Source organism: Mytilus galloprovincialis, chromosome 9 (assembly GCF_965363235.1).
Source record: "Mytilus galloprovincialis chromosome 9, xbMytGall1.hap1.1, whole genome shotgun sequence".
Taxonomy (NCBI): domain Eukaryota; kingdom Metazoa; phylum Mollusca; class Bivalvia; order Mytilida; family Mytilidae; genus Mytilus; species Mytilus galloprovincialis.
The window spans coordinates 78,047,562-78,062,454 of NC_134846.1; the positions used below are offsets into that span (position 1 = coordinate 78,047,562).

The 14,893-nt window shown below is 29.5% G+C and overlaps 1 protein-coding gene across 1 annotated transcript in view; it reads left to right on the forward strand.

Moving 5' to 3' along the window:
- Positions 1 to 12,840, forward strand: part of LOC143046029 (E3 ubiquitin-protein ligase SMURF2-like) — a 44,901-nt gene extending 32,061 nt beyond the window's left edge. The window contains exons 11-18 of the mRNA XM_076218980.1: positions 655 to 758; positions 3,757 to 3,871; positions 4,788 to 4,966; positions 5,465 to 5,602; positions 8,926 to 9,046; positions 9,585 to 9,786; positions 10,424 to 10,508; positions 11,193 to 12,840. Coding sequence (XP_076075095.1) covers positions 655 to 758; positions 3,757 to 3,871; positions 4,788 to 4,966; positions 5,465 to 5,602; positions 8,926 to 9,046; positions 9,585 to 9,786; positions 10,424 to 10,508; positions 11,193 to 11,292 — 1,044 coding nt within the window. The 3' untranslated portion in view covers positions 11,293 to 12,840. The remainder of the gene's footprint in view (positions 1 to 654; positions 759 to 3,756; positions 3,872 to 4,787; positions 4,967 to 5,464; positions 5,603 to 8,925; positions 9,047 to 9,584; positions 9,787 to 10,423; positions 10,509 to 11,192) is intronic.
- Positions 12,841 to 14,893: the final 2,053 nt, after the last annotated feature.

The following is a 14,893-nucleotide window of genomic DNA, read 5'->3' on the forward strand; positions in this document are numbered from 1 at the left end:
GAAAATTTAGGGGCACTATTGAAATACCTTCTGTTGACTGCATGCATGTGTAAGTCTGCAGCCATTTATCAAAAACCATACATCAATTTATAACAAAAGAACATTTGCAAAGTGATAGTGGTCATATGAAAGCATATTTCATGGTTCAGTGACTTTTATAAAGTTTTTCATTCAAGTAAGGTTCTCTAGTTTACGTGGCAAACATTTATAAACTTGCAAGGCTATTTATATGAGAGTAAGACATCCTCCCATTTAGAAACATGTAGGTCACTGTGACCTACATTTATTTCTCCATTCCTCATATTGCAGACTCGCAAGTTACCCTCTAGTAGGTACAATGTCAATGGATAATAACACTCCTTGAATAATAACTTTCACTGTAGCCAAATTTGAATGCAAAATCTTAACAATACATGGATGAATACTAAGAATTGATGTTCATTTGACTTCTTACTTGTGCTCTTCTGGAGTTTATAGAAGGATGTCTTTATTCAATATTTACTATCTTGCCCAATGAAATTAATATCATAAATTTATTTCAGCAACTGAAAGTCTGAATATATGAAAGATTATGAGACAGATCGCAGCTGCTGTGTTATGCATGAATATAATAAATTTCATAGAGAATATAAGAACATATTTTCTCTCTTTCAGGATTCCTATAGACAAGTAATGAAATTACGGGCCAAGGATTTACGGAAAAGATTAATGGTAAAATTCAAAGGAGAGGAAGGTTTAGATTATGGAGGTGTTGCAAGGTATGAATGAGTTATAGACTAAAAAGAAGAGAAGTTGTGAAAAGAACATGATTTTCTTCCACTTGCATGCATACATTTAGCTACTCAAACCTGCGCCTATCAGTTAACTTCTTACACCCATATTTTGTAGTTGACATTGCATGTTTGGTCTTCCGAATAATTTAATTTGTTGTTTGTGTGTGGTTGTTATTGTTATATGATAACTTTATGAACAAAAATAACTTTATAATGTCAAAAGCATAAAGTTTTTGTTTTGATTCAGTGCTTTATGAATGACATATATCATATAACAGTAATATAAACATCCGTGGAATCATTTGTGGTGTTGTCAAATAACATGACCCTGCACATTAGTACACTTGTCATAATTACATAATAATAAAATAGAAATCTGTTATTGTACTATATTATTATATCATCTTATAGTAAACATGGAGTCTGAAAACATGAAATGATATGCTCTAATGATTTAAAATGCAATATGATGTTATGCTTGATTTTTTGGGGTATGATTGCTTTCAAGCAATCTGTAGACTTATACCAGTGGCTCAGGACAATGCCCTCACGTCAACTGTTTTATTCTAAACATTAAGGAGCATCTCAGATTATTATGATTGTCTTGGTTTAAAAGGTAAAAACAAACAAAGGGATTGAACTTTAACAACTTTACTATAATGTTCTTTTCATAATCTTCATGTTTGATATTTCCCTTGACTTATATACGTGTTTTTAACAACACAGAAAATCATAATCAAGCAGTATTTATATTTAGTGTTTTTATAAATTTAGACATGAACACATCAGAGGGAATTCCCCAGTTGTGATAAAAATGCGAAAGTTCTCTGAATTCCGATAAATCTATTTCTGTCATATAAGAACTGAAGTGGAGTTTTACTTACATGTCACCATTATTGAACTCATATTTGATATTGTACTTCCATAAAAAATAGAGAACCATTTAGGTTTAATATACGTTCTTACTACAGGGTTTGTTTAGGTAATTATGCGCATACATATAGTTTTCTTGACTTCAAGGGGTACTAGGTTAATTTAAAATGGTTGCTCTGGATTCCCCACTCAATTAATTCATGGGATCCTTTCTATGTATGTCTGCTATTGAGGGTTATTGTTGTTGCATAATTTTAAATCATATGCATCATTTAAATTAAAATAAATGTAGTCCACATCGTAAAGGTTTATTTTCAACACCCCTTCAGGCGAAATGGAGTCTTCCATATTATTGTTTCGAGTTGTCTCCCTTCAAGAAGTCACTTCCGTGAATTCTGAATCAAAACAACACGCTGAGAAAAATTAACTCGTTCTGTCGATAAAAGTCGTATTATATTAAAAACGATCGCAATTTAAACCGAGGAATGTGCACGGAAAGGATTCATGATCACTGACCCAAAGGAAATTAAATATTTAAAGAGTTAGGTATGGGGCTCCTCCTAGAATTAATGTAGGAAAATAGGTGATAAGATACAAAGTGAAATACTTTTCTCCCACTGAGTCTCAGTGACTGCTGTGGAAAGTAAACTTGGAATTGATAGTACAAAAATAAAACACAATAGGCCTAAGTACATTGTTCATACACTTGTAACCGGGATTGGCTATTTTGTTACTATTCATATTACGTAAATTACTTTTTACATGTGCAGTTGAATTAGTTTTGAAAATAATATTATTCAGCTACATGTATACATGTGTCAATGAAAACAATGGCAATCGTATCCCTCAGAGCAATCTGCTCTTTAATTAATAGGATTAAATTTATATAGGTCAGAGTCTACAGTTTTATATCAGTTAGAAAATGTTATTGATATATAAGACATAAAAATAAGTCCGAATAGCACCTAAAACAAAACTTGTTTCTTGATATATAATGCAATACAAAAAAATCTACACACCTAGTAGGAATGAAATCTTAAACAGGGAGATAAACATATATTTAAACTCAGTGTATTATTTAACTACAAAACAATAAAGGTTTGTTCTGGTTTATTTCTTGTCACTCCGTCTGCATGTTCATCTATTCCATAAAATTGATGACTACAAATCCATCTTCCTGAAATTTGTTACATATGAAGGAGTATCACATTGGGCAATAGATTGCATTTAAATTTATTCAATTTACATTATGCATAGTTTAATCAGTGCTTGAAACCAAATATTATTAACCATCAGACATGAAAATGAAATAAAACCAATTTTGTTCTAAAAAAAAATTCAAACCAACAAAGGTAGACATTTACCTAAGGAGGATAACCCTAGAATGATCTTTTCATCTTTTAACAGAAAACCTGTCTGAACTAAACTATAGTTGTAGGGTATATAATGAAGATCCTTTTGTATATAGATATGTTTTACTGAATACAAATGTTATCAGAATAACATTCTCACCTCTAACATGTTCTTAGTAAATAACTTTCACTGTTACATACTAGTAAGGGGATCTACATGAAGTGAATTAATCATATGTTTGTTTCACAACTTTACCACACGAAATGACGATGTTGATCTTATATCTGTTACCACACGAAATGACGATGTTGATATCTTATTTCAGGGAATGGTTATATCTGTTACCACATGAAATGACAATGTTGATATTTTATTTTAGGGAATGGTTATATCTGTTACCACATGAAATGACAATGTTGATATTTTATTTTAGGGAATGGTTATATCTGTTACCACATGAAATGACAATGTTAATATTTTATTTTAGGGAATGGTTATATCTGTTACCACATGAAATGACAATGTTGATATTTTATTTTAGGGAATAATTATATCTGTTACCACATGAAATGACAATGTTGATATTTTATTTTAGGGAATGGTTATATCTGTTACCACATGAAATGACAATGTTGATATTTTATTTCAGGGAATGGTTATATCTGTTACCACATGAAATGACAATGTTAATATTTTATTTCAGGGAATGGTTATATCTGTTACCACATTAAATGACAATATCATTATTTTATTTCAGGGAATGGTTATATATGTTATCACATGAAATGCTGAATCCCTACTACGGTCTTTTCCAGTATGCCAGGGATGATATCTATACATTACAAATAAACCCAGACTCTGGGGTGAATCCAGTAAGTTCATAGACAGATTGTGTTTTATAAAATCAGACTGCATACTACAGTTGATAAATTCTCTTGCGGTGATTGATAATTAAATTTGTTTCAATCAGAAAGAAGGGGAATCTAGGGAGAAGCACTTTGGCAAAACTAATAGAAATACTTTCATAAAATACATAATCAGAACAATGCTTTATTGCACTGAAATATTATGAGAACAATGCTTGTGTTACACTGTTTGTTGTCAGTATCTCTTAAAGTTCCTCGTCTATAAATCAAGAACCAGGTACTTCAAACAAGAGTTTTCTGAGTGTGGGCATAGGCTGAATTATTTAAATTAGTTGACAACAGATAGATCTACTACTTGCATGTGATTAACAGCTACATAAAGATATTTCTTAGTAGACCTATCTGAACTTACATTTACTGCCATACAGTAAATACTTATCAAAACACTAATTGTTTTTGTTCTTGCTGTAAAAAAAAGGATTGGAGTGACAATGAAAGCTGCTTTAATCTGTAAATATTGAGTTCAGAAATGAAAGCATAAAAGGCACCCAGGAAAATTCACTTTCGAAAGTCAGAAAACTGCATTAGTGTTTTTTAGTTTAAAAAACTTTTTATATATAGGACGTTTCAAAGCAATCTCACTTAAGAATAATTTGAATGAAAAACAATATAAACATGATAAAGATATACGAAAAATAAAAGGCTGAAAATGTGCTAAATATTTATATTCAATATGTGTCTATGAAGACATCAAATTGTTCAAAGATGTTCTCCATAGTCTCCTACTGGTTTAACTGTTTTGCAGATATTTGTTGTTAATTTTTCATATTTTATGCACAGCGTGGACAAAATTTAGAACTTTTCAATATCTATTTATCATGTTTATATAACATGTAATAACTGATATTTTCTGTTGTTTTAGGAACATTTGTCATATTTTCATTTCGTTGGTCGTATTATTGGTGTAGCCATATTTCATGGACATTATTTAGATGGAGGATTTACTATGCCTTTCTATAAACATCTGCTGGGTAAAACTGTTCAGTTAAATGATTTAGAAGATGTTGATCCTGAACTCCATAGAAGTCTAGTCTGGTTATTGTAAGTATTGGCTTTTGTCTAAATACCTATACATATAAATATAAAAAGGAAAACGTGCTGTGATTGCCAATGAGACAACTCTTCACAAGATACCAAATTGCACAGAAATTAACAACTATATGTCACTGTTCAGCCTTCAACAATTAGCAAAGCCCATACTGCATTGTCAGCTATAAAATGTAGTATGTAAAACAATTCATATGGGAAAACTAACAACCTAATCTTTGTACCTAATAAAACAGTCACTGGTTATTGAGATTTTTGAACCCAGAAGTACAAAAGTTGTTTTTTATGTTAAAAAAAATTTTTTTTTGTGTAATTTCCTACATCAAATTGATGTAGTTTCTTTAAATTTGTAGTGAACTTAATAGATAATTTCCCGACATTTTTCCTTCAAGAGAATAAAAAGATTTATCCAAATAACATGTAAATATATTTACAGTTTCTTTGTTAGTGATTTTAATATAAATTTTAAACTAATATGCTCTTGTGTTTCAGAGAAAATGATATAGAATCAGTATTGGACCATACATTCTCAGTGGAACATAGTTCCTTTGGTCAGGTGACACAATATGAACTTAAGCCAGGAGGCGATGATATCAAAGTCACAGAAGACAACAAAAAAGAATATGTCCGGTATGTCATACATTTGTTGGCTTTGCATTTTCTGGCAACCATGTTTCTTCATAAAATTTGGATATTTTTTTGATACCGATCGATAGTTTGGTGCTTTGTATCGTCTGGCAAATTATTCCATACATATTCCTGACAATTTGTATTTACATGAATAAAATAGATGAAGGTTAAACCTGAATGAGAAAGCAATGCTACCAAACAATAGTATTGATAGTTATGATAGATTATTTTGTTATTGTTGTAAATGTCGAATTCTGAGCGTTCACAATTTATAACTTAACACCATCTTTGTAGAAACACAATTTATTTACACTGTATGTAATATACAGACATAACATAAATTACAAAACATATGGCATACACTACCATCACACAACATCAAAATCCTGGAAAAAACAATGTTAACACTCTATTGCGTAATCACAGACATGTGGACAAAGTCACGGTCACAACAGTTATAGTGAATAAATAGTTATATAAGTAACAGTACTTTTTACTTGAAAGGTGATTCACTATTGCTACAGATAACTTGCAAAACAATGTGCATCATCGCATTTCAGTTAATAAAGAAATAGCTTATCATTGCAAAATAGAAACTACACAACAGCAAATGCATTTGATCACATACCCCTTAGGTAGATGCACAGAAAATAAAATTTAAATTTAAATTTAAACAATGTGCATCATCGCATTTTAGTTTATAAAGAAATAGCTTATCATTGCAAAATAGAAACTACACAACAGCAAATGCATTTGATCACATACCCCTTAGGTAGATGCACAGAAAATAAAATTAAAATTTAAATTTAAACAATGTGCATCATCGCATTTTAGTTTATAAAGAAATAGCTTATCATTGCAAAATAGAAACTACACAACAGCAAATGCATTTGATCACATACCCCTTAGGTAGATGCACAGAAAATAAAATTAAAATTTAAATTTAAACAATGTGCATCATCGCATTTTAGTTTATAAAGAAATAGCTTATCATTGCAAAATAGAAACTACACAACAGCAAATGCATTTGATCACATACCCCTTAGGTAGATGCACAGAAAATAAAATTTAAATTTAAATTTAAACAATGTGCATCATCGCATTTTAGTTTATAAAGAAATAGCTTATCATTGCAAAATAGAAACTACACAACAGCAAATGCATTTGATCACATACCCCTTAGGTAGATGCACAGAAAATAAAATTTAAATTTAAATTTAAACAATGTGCATCATCGCATTTTAGTTTATAAAGAAATAGCTTATCATTGCAAAATAGAAACTACACAACAGCAAATGCATTTGATCACATACCCCTTAGGTAGATGCACAGAAAATAAAATTTAAATTTAAATTTAAACAATGTGCATCATCGCATTTTAGTTTATAAAGAAATAGCTTATCATTGCAAAATAGAAACTACACAACAGCAAATGCATTTGATCACATACCCCTTAGGTAGATGCACAGAAAATAAAATTAAAATTTAAATTTAAACAATGTGCATCATCGCATTTTAGTTTATAAAGAAATAGCTTATCATTGCAAAATAGAAACTACACAACAGCAAATGCATTTGATCACATACCCCTTAGGTAGATGCACAGAAAATAAAATTTAAATTTAAATTTAAACAATGTGCATCATCGCATTTTAGTTTATAAAGAAATAGCTTATCATTGCAAAATAGAAACTACACAACAGCAAATGCATTTGATCACATACCCCTTAGGTAGATGCACAGAAAATAAAATTTAAATTTAAATTTAAACAATGTGCATCATCGCATTTTAGTTTATAAAGAAATAGCTTATCATTGCAAAATAGAAACTACACAACAGCAAATGCATTTGATCACATACCCCTTAGGTAGATGCACAGAAAATAAAATTAAAATTTAAATTTAAACAATGTGCATCATCGCATTTTAGTTTATAAAGAAATAGCTTATCATTGCAAAATAGAAACTACACAACAGCAAATGCATTTGATCACATACCCCTTAGGTAGATGCACAGAAAATAAAATTTAAATTTAAATTTAAACAATGTGCATCATCGCATTTTAGTTTATAAAGAAATAGCTTATCATTGCAAAATAGAAACTACACAACAGCAAATGCATTTGATCACATACCCCTTAGGTAGATGCACAGAAAATAAAATTAAAATTTAAATTTAAACAATGTGCATCATCGCATTTTAGTTTATAAAGAAATAGCTTATCATTGCAAAATAGAAACTACACAACAGCAAATGCATTTGATCACATACCCCTTAGGTAGATGCACAGAAAATAAAATTTAAATTTAAATTTAAACAATGTGCATCATCGCATTTTAGTTTATAAAGAAATAGCTTATCATTGCAAAATAGAAACTACACAACAGCAAATGCATTTGATCACATACCCCTTAGGTAGATGCACAGAAAATAAAATTTAAATTTAAATTTAAACAATGTGCATCATCGCATTTTAGTTTATAAAGAAATAGCTTATCATTGCAAAATAGAAACTACACAACAGCAAATGCATTTGATCACATACCCCTTAGGTAGATGCACAGAAAATAAAATTTAAATTTAAATTTAAACAATGTGCATCATCGCATTTTAGTTTATAAAGAAATAGCTTATCATTGCAAAATAGAAACTACACAACAGCAAATGCATTTGATCACATACCCCTTAGGTAGATGCACAGAAAATAAAATTAAAATTTAAATTTAAACAATGTGCATCATCGCATTTTAGTTTATAAAGAAATAGCTTATCATTGCAAAATAGAAACTACACAACAGCAAATGCATTTGATCACATACCCCTTAGGTAGATGCACAGAAAATAAAATTTAAATTTAAATTTAAACAATGTGCATCATCGCATTTTAGTTTATAAAGAAATAGCTTATCATTGCAAAATAGAAACTACACAACAGCAAATGCATTTGATCACATACCCCTTAGGTAGATGCACAGAAAATAAAATTAAAATTTAAATTTAAACAATGTGCATCATCGCATTTTAGTTTATAAAGAAATAGCTTATCATTGCAAAATAGAAACTACACAACAGCAAATGCATTTGATCACATACCCCTTAGGTAGATGCACAGAAAATAAAATTAAAATTTAAATTGATCCATTTAATTTTAACTCTCCCAATGTCTTGATTTCTAACTTATTTGTTTGTGTCATACATGTAGATATTTGCATTATCATAATATTCTTTTTGTTTTTGAGACCATAAATGTTTAAAATAAACAGTTTACAATACACAAAATTGTTTGTTTAGATTTCTTTTATCACTACATTTTGTGTTATAGGTTATATGTGCAGTGGAGATTCATGCGAGGGATTGAGGCACAGTTCTTAGCACTACAAAAAGGTTTTAACGAGATCATTCCACAACATATGCTTAGACCTTTTGATGAGAGAGAATTAGAGGTATATTATCTACTTTTATTGATTCTGTAATATTACTTATTTTTAAGTTAGAATTGGTTATTGATAGACATTCATTGTTTTGCAATGCTTTGCAATAAAGAAAACAGAATCATTTGATATATGCAAGTGTAACAACAAATTGAAAAAATATATAATTGCAAAAAAGGGTGTTTCTTTAAAGGAATATATAAAAAGTCTACAATATCATTCCTATCACTTCTTTACTAAATAATAAAACATCTGTCTTTTGATTTCTTTACTTTTAAATTAAAATGTCATCAAAACAGAAAATTACTGACAACAAGAGCAACAGGGTGACATGATATTGCTTTTAGCTGTCTGGAAAATTAATTTCACAGACACGAAAGTTACTTCTCGCTTAAGTTGCCAAAAACCATGAGCCCTGACTTTAACCTAATCCATTGCAAATACAACAATACTCAACTTTATTGCATTGTTATTATAAAGTACATTTGTTTCATTGTTTTCATGTTTTTATGTAATAGCAGTTTAGTGATAATGAATATTTTGATTGCAGTTGATGATAGGTGGTCTTGGTAAAATAGATTTAGATGATTGGAAACAGCACACAAGATTAAAACACTGCAATCCTGATACAAATATTGTCAAATGGTTCTGGAAGGCTGCTGATGGCTTCTCAGATGAAATGAGAGCCAGACTATTACAGTTTGTTACAGGCAGTTCAAGAGTTCCATTACAAGGTTTCAAAGCTCTACAAGGTTAGTTGATGGAATAATCATTTTCTTTTGAGATTTAAACATGTATTCTATTCATGAGTTGCATAGATGCCAACCATTACGATTTTTCCGTAATTTTTCCGATTTTGCGATCAAAACTACGCTATTACAGTCAAACTCGAATAGTTAGGATTCCCAGTCATCGCTGTTCAATTATGTAAAATGCGGATTTTTATCATTGCTTTTCCGGCCTGGTCCGGTATTTAGAAAAAGACAATGTAATGCTTCCGGTTTCTCCAGAGTTATTTTCAAGATTACAGAAAATTTGATAGATTGTTACTGAATGTATCAAAAGGGGGTTGGCATCTATGGGGTTGCAATATCAGGCCTTGAAGTCATAAAACTTTTGAGTCAGTTTTTTGTACTCATACTCCAAAATAAACCGATCAAAATGCTGGATTTCATGTTTCAAGTATGATTTTTTGTGCTCCGAGCACTAAGCAAAGTTTTATGTCTTCAACCCCAGGATTTAACTAAAAAAATATTTTGAAGTTCTCTCTGGTACATGATGTAAGGGAGGTAATTCTTAGATTGAATAAATACTCAATTGTTAAAGTTTTCAATATAAATATAACAATTTTTACAATCAGCTTATGTCAAATTTGATGTTCTTTTGCAGGCTCAACAGGTGCTGCTGGCCCAAGACTATTTACGATACATTTAGTAGATACAAATACAGACAACTTGCCGAAAGCTCATACATGGTAGGTACAAAAATGTATTGTGGTTAACTTAAAAAGAGATCATAGGTCAAAAATTAGGTAATAAATTTACCAGGTGTGTTATAAAGGCATTAATGTTTAAATTTTTATTACATAACATAACAAAGGATATGGATATGTAAAGATAAGATTGATTTACAAAAAAAACTTATATAAACACGTTTTCTAATCGTTAGAAAAATTTCATTAAAACTGTATACAAAGTTATCATGGATTCTCCTTTAATATTTTTTTTTCTAAAGAATCATTCTATTGTTAGAAGGTATTGATACACACAACAAAAAAGCTGAACTGAAATGGAAACAAATATGGGGTTATCATTTAGAAAACAGCAACTGGGCTATTTAAACAAACAATAAAACATCATCATAATTAAAAACCAAAGCAGAATTTTCACTTGTTTCATTGTTAATCCTTTGAAGCTACAACAGATTTTGATTTGTCAGCCTAGCTTTATTTATCCAACTAAATGTCTTTAAGATTTATGAAAGTACCAAAATGTCCCCATGTAAGATTATGCAAAGTTAAATTAAGTATCAAATTGCCATCACATTAATAGACTTTATTTGCTTACATATGGATGTTTAAAAGCATATTGTGTTATGATAGTATCTATTTTACATGTGTACTTTTGAATTTTTGAATGTATATCTCTTTCTTTTTCAGTTTCAATCGAATAGACATCCCTCCATATGAATCATATGAAAAATTGTTATCAAAATTGACTTGTGCTGTAGATGAAACATGTGGGTTTGCTGTTGAGTGATCTGTACTGTACATTTCGTTATGAGTGGAATTCAGATGGAAATATTGTATGTTGTTATGGAAGGATATAAATGATTAATTTAATAGAAGAGACCGGAACAATTGCACGAAAGAGCTATTTGACCAGCGCTATGGAGTTCCTATGTCACAAGAATCCAGAAAGGAATTAAAATTCATTTGTTTTTTTAAGAAATCAATCATATGTACAGATTATATTATTTGAGTAGATTGTTAGGTTACTCTGTTTTTCTATTTAAAGTGTTTTCTCCTTTCCATGTATAAAATTCCATTCCTTTATATGGTTTAGTTATGGGAAAAAAAATCTTAAAAGGATAATGAAATCATTGTTTTATAACACAATTCATTGCATTCAGCTTTGTAAAATCAAAATATTTTGGAACAAATATGAATGATCAAAACCTACATGTATACAAAGAGTCAATCATACTTATATAAAGTAAAAAAACAATTCAGATTTTGTGGAAAAAAATTTGAAATTTATAAATGTTGTGATATGATTTGGTCAACAATCTCTTTGTTAACAGCAATTTTTGGGTCCATGAAATAGTCAAAAACCATACTTTGCATTTAAAAAAAAAATCTTATTGATAAATAGAAAATGGAAAAGAGTCTGGTAACTTTATTGCAAAAATGATATTTGAGGTATCATCTTTCCAAAAAAAGGCAATTTTACACATAGATTTTGGTAAAATTTAAAATAATTGTTATATGTGTTACTTTTAAAAGCTTTTTGCATGTGGTTAGTCAATGAATTATGCAAAGAAATTTGTAAAGTCATTCTGCAGCAAAATCTTTTATTTTTATTTTGGCAGAGCTATTGCTGATTACTGAATATTAATGTGTAGCTATCAAAATGAAAAAATTTTGAAAATATTTGAAACAAAAAATTACAAAGAAAAAAATAATTCTTAAAAAAATGTGAATGCTATGATTGCAATATGTAAAAGTTAAATGAAATGCAGTTCAACATATAAACAAAAATATAAAGACAGATGTCAAAATGCCAGTTTATGATTAGGGACCAAAAATTAAAGCTGGAAAAGGCTTAGGACTCAAAAAACTAATTATTTATAGATTACAATGTACCAACAAGTTAAACTTAAAACTAGATATCCTTCAAATAAATAAGTTAACCTCCAATTAATATCTAAAGGGTAAATGTACTGAAATTCTTTTTTGAAAACCTAGAATTAGAATAGGCCATTTGTGAATTATCCTCAGTTTTCCTTAAGACTTTGTCCTCAGTTCAAATATATATTTTTTAGTTGTATTATGTCAGTTGCATGCTGGTTTTAACCAGAATCAAGATTTTTTATTTAATTTAAAGACTTTAAATTTATTGACCTACTACAGACTTGATAGGTTTTATTTGTGTTCTACATCATAACTGGTATATAAGTGTAATGACACTTTTATTTTGTTCTTCATTTTCGTACAAAATAAAATTTGTTGGAAGTGTATTATTATATTTTTAAAACTGTGTAACACACCTCAGCAAGACTGAATTTTAAATTATTTAAGCAATATTATTATACGACCGCAAAATTTGAAAAATTTTTCGTCGTATATTGCTATCACGTTGGCGTCTGCGTCGTCGTCGTCGTCCGGCGTCCGAATACTTTTAGTTTTCGCACTCTAACTTTAGTAAAAGTGAATGGAAATCTATGAAATTTTAACACAAGGTTTATGACCACAAAAGGAAGGTTGGTATTGATTTTGGGAGTTTTGGTTCTAACATTTTAGGAATTAGGGGCCAAAAAGGGCCCAAATAAGCATTTTCTTGGTTTTCGCACTATAACTTTAGTTTAAGTAAATAGAAATCAATGAAATTTAAACACAATGTTAATGACTACAAAAGGAAGGTTGGTATTGATTTTGGGAGTTTAGGTCCCAACAGTTTAGGAATTAGGGGCCAAAAAGGGACCCAAATAAGCATTTTTCTTGGTTTTCGCACCATAACGTTAGTATAAGTAAATAGAAATCTATGAAATTTAAACACAAGGTTTATGACCATAAAAGGAAGGTTGATATTGATTTTGGGAGTTTTGGTCCCAACAGAATAAGGGGCCCAAAGGGTCCAAAATTAAACTTTGTTTGATTTCATCAACATTGAATAATTGGGGTTCTTTGATATGCCGAATCTAACTGTCATGACTGTGTATGTAGATTCTTAACTTTTGGTCTGTTTTCAAATTGGTCTACATTAAGGTCCAAAGGGTCCAAAATTAAACTTAGTTTGATTTTAACAAAAATTGAATCCTTGGGGTTCTTTGATATGCTGAATCTAAAAATGTACTTAGATTCTTGATTATTGGCCCAGTTTTCAAGTTGGTCCAAATCGGGGTCCAAAATTAAACTTTGTTTGATTTCATCAAAAATTGAATAAATGGGGTTCTTTGATATACCAAATCTAACTGTGTATGTAGATTCTTCATTTTTGGTCCTGTTTTCAAATTGGTCTACACTAAAGTCCAAAGGGTCCAAAATTAAACTTAGTCTGATTTTAACAAAAATTGAAATCTTGGGGTTCTTTGATATGCTGAATCCAAAAATGTACTTAGATTTTTTATTATGGGCCCAGTTTTCAAGTTGGTCCAAATCAGGATCTAAAATTATTATATTAAGTATTGTGCAATAGCAAGTCTTTTCAATTGCACAGTATTGCGCAATGGCAAGAAATATCTAATTGCACAATATTGTGAAATAGCAAAAATTTTTTAATTAGAGTTATCTTTCTTTGTCCAGAATAGTAAGCAAGAAATATCTAATTGCAAAATATTGTGCAATAGCAAGATTTTTTTTTAATTGGAGTTATCTTTCTTTGTCCAGAATCAACTTAAATCTTTGTTATATACAATATACAATGTATATTCACTTTTTACTACCAACTGATAAATTAAAATAATCTTTACCATTCAGTGATAACAAGCAGTTTTTTTACATCTTATTTCCTTATCTTATCTAAAATGTTTTTAGATAATGTATGTTGGACATTTGCCAGACATGACTATGATGTCATTTTCTATTTTTATTTGCCCATTACTTTATGTAAATAACTTCATTGGAAATTTGCCAATATAAAATGTTGCTGATGAAGTTTTTTTTATTGTTTTATACAATAAACAATGTATATTCACTTTTACTACCAACCAATCTTTACCATTCAGTGATAACAAGCACTTTATTTTACATTTTAATATTTTATGATGTATTTAAAAGAGTAGTTATTGTTGCAAACTCCATTAGAAATTTGAATTGATATCAGTTTTGGAAAAAAGGAAACAGGGATGTGAAAAAAAGGGGGGGGGTTAAATTTTTCTCATTTCAGATTTCATAAATAAAAAGAAAATTTCTTCAAACATTTTTTTGAGAGGATTAATATTCAACAGCATAGTGAATTGCTAAAAGGCAAAAACAAACTTTTAAGTTCATTAGACCACATTCATTCTGTTTCAGAAACCTATGCTGTGTCAACTATTTAATTTTAGATTTAAAAAGTTTGAAGAAGAAATCTTTAATTGTAAAATTTGTAAAATCTTGACATTTGTTTTGTGTAAAAAAAACACCATGTAATGTCAAAA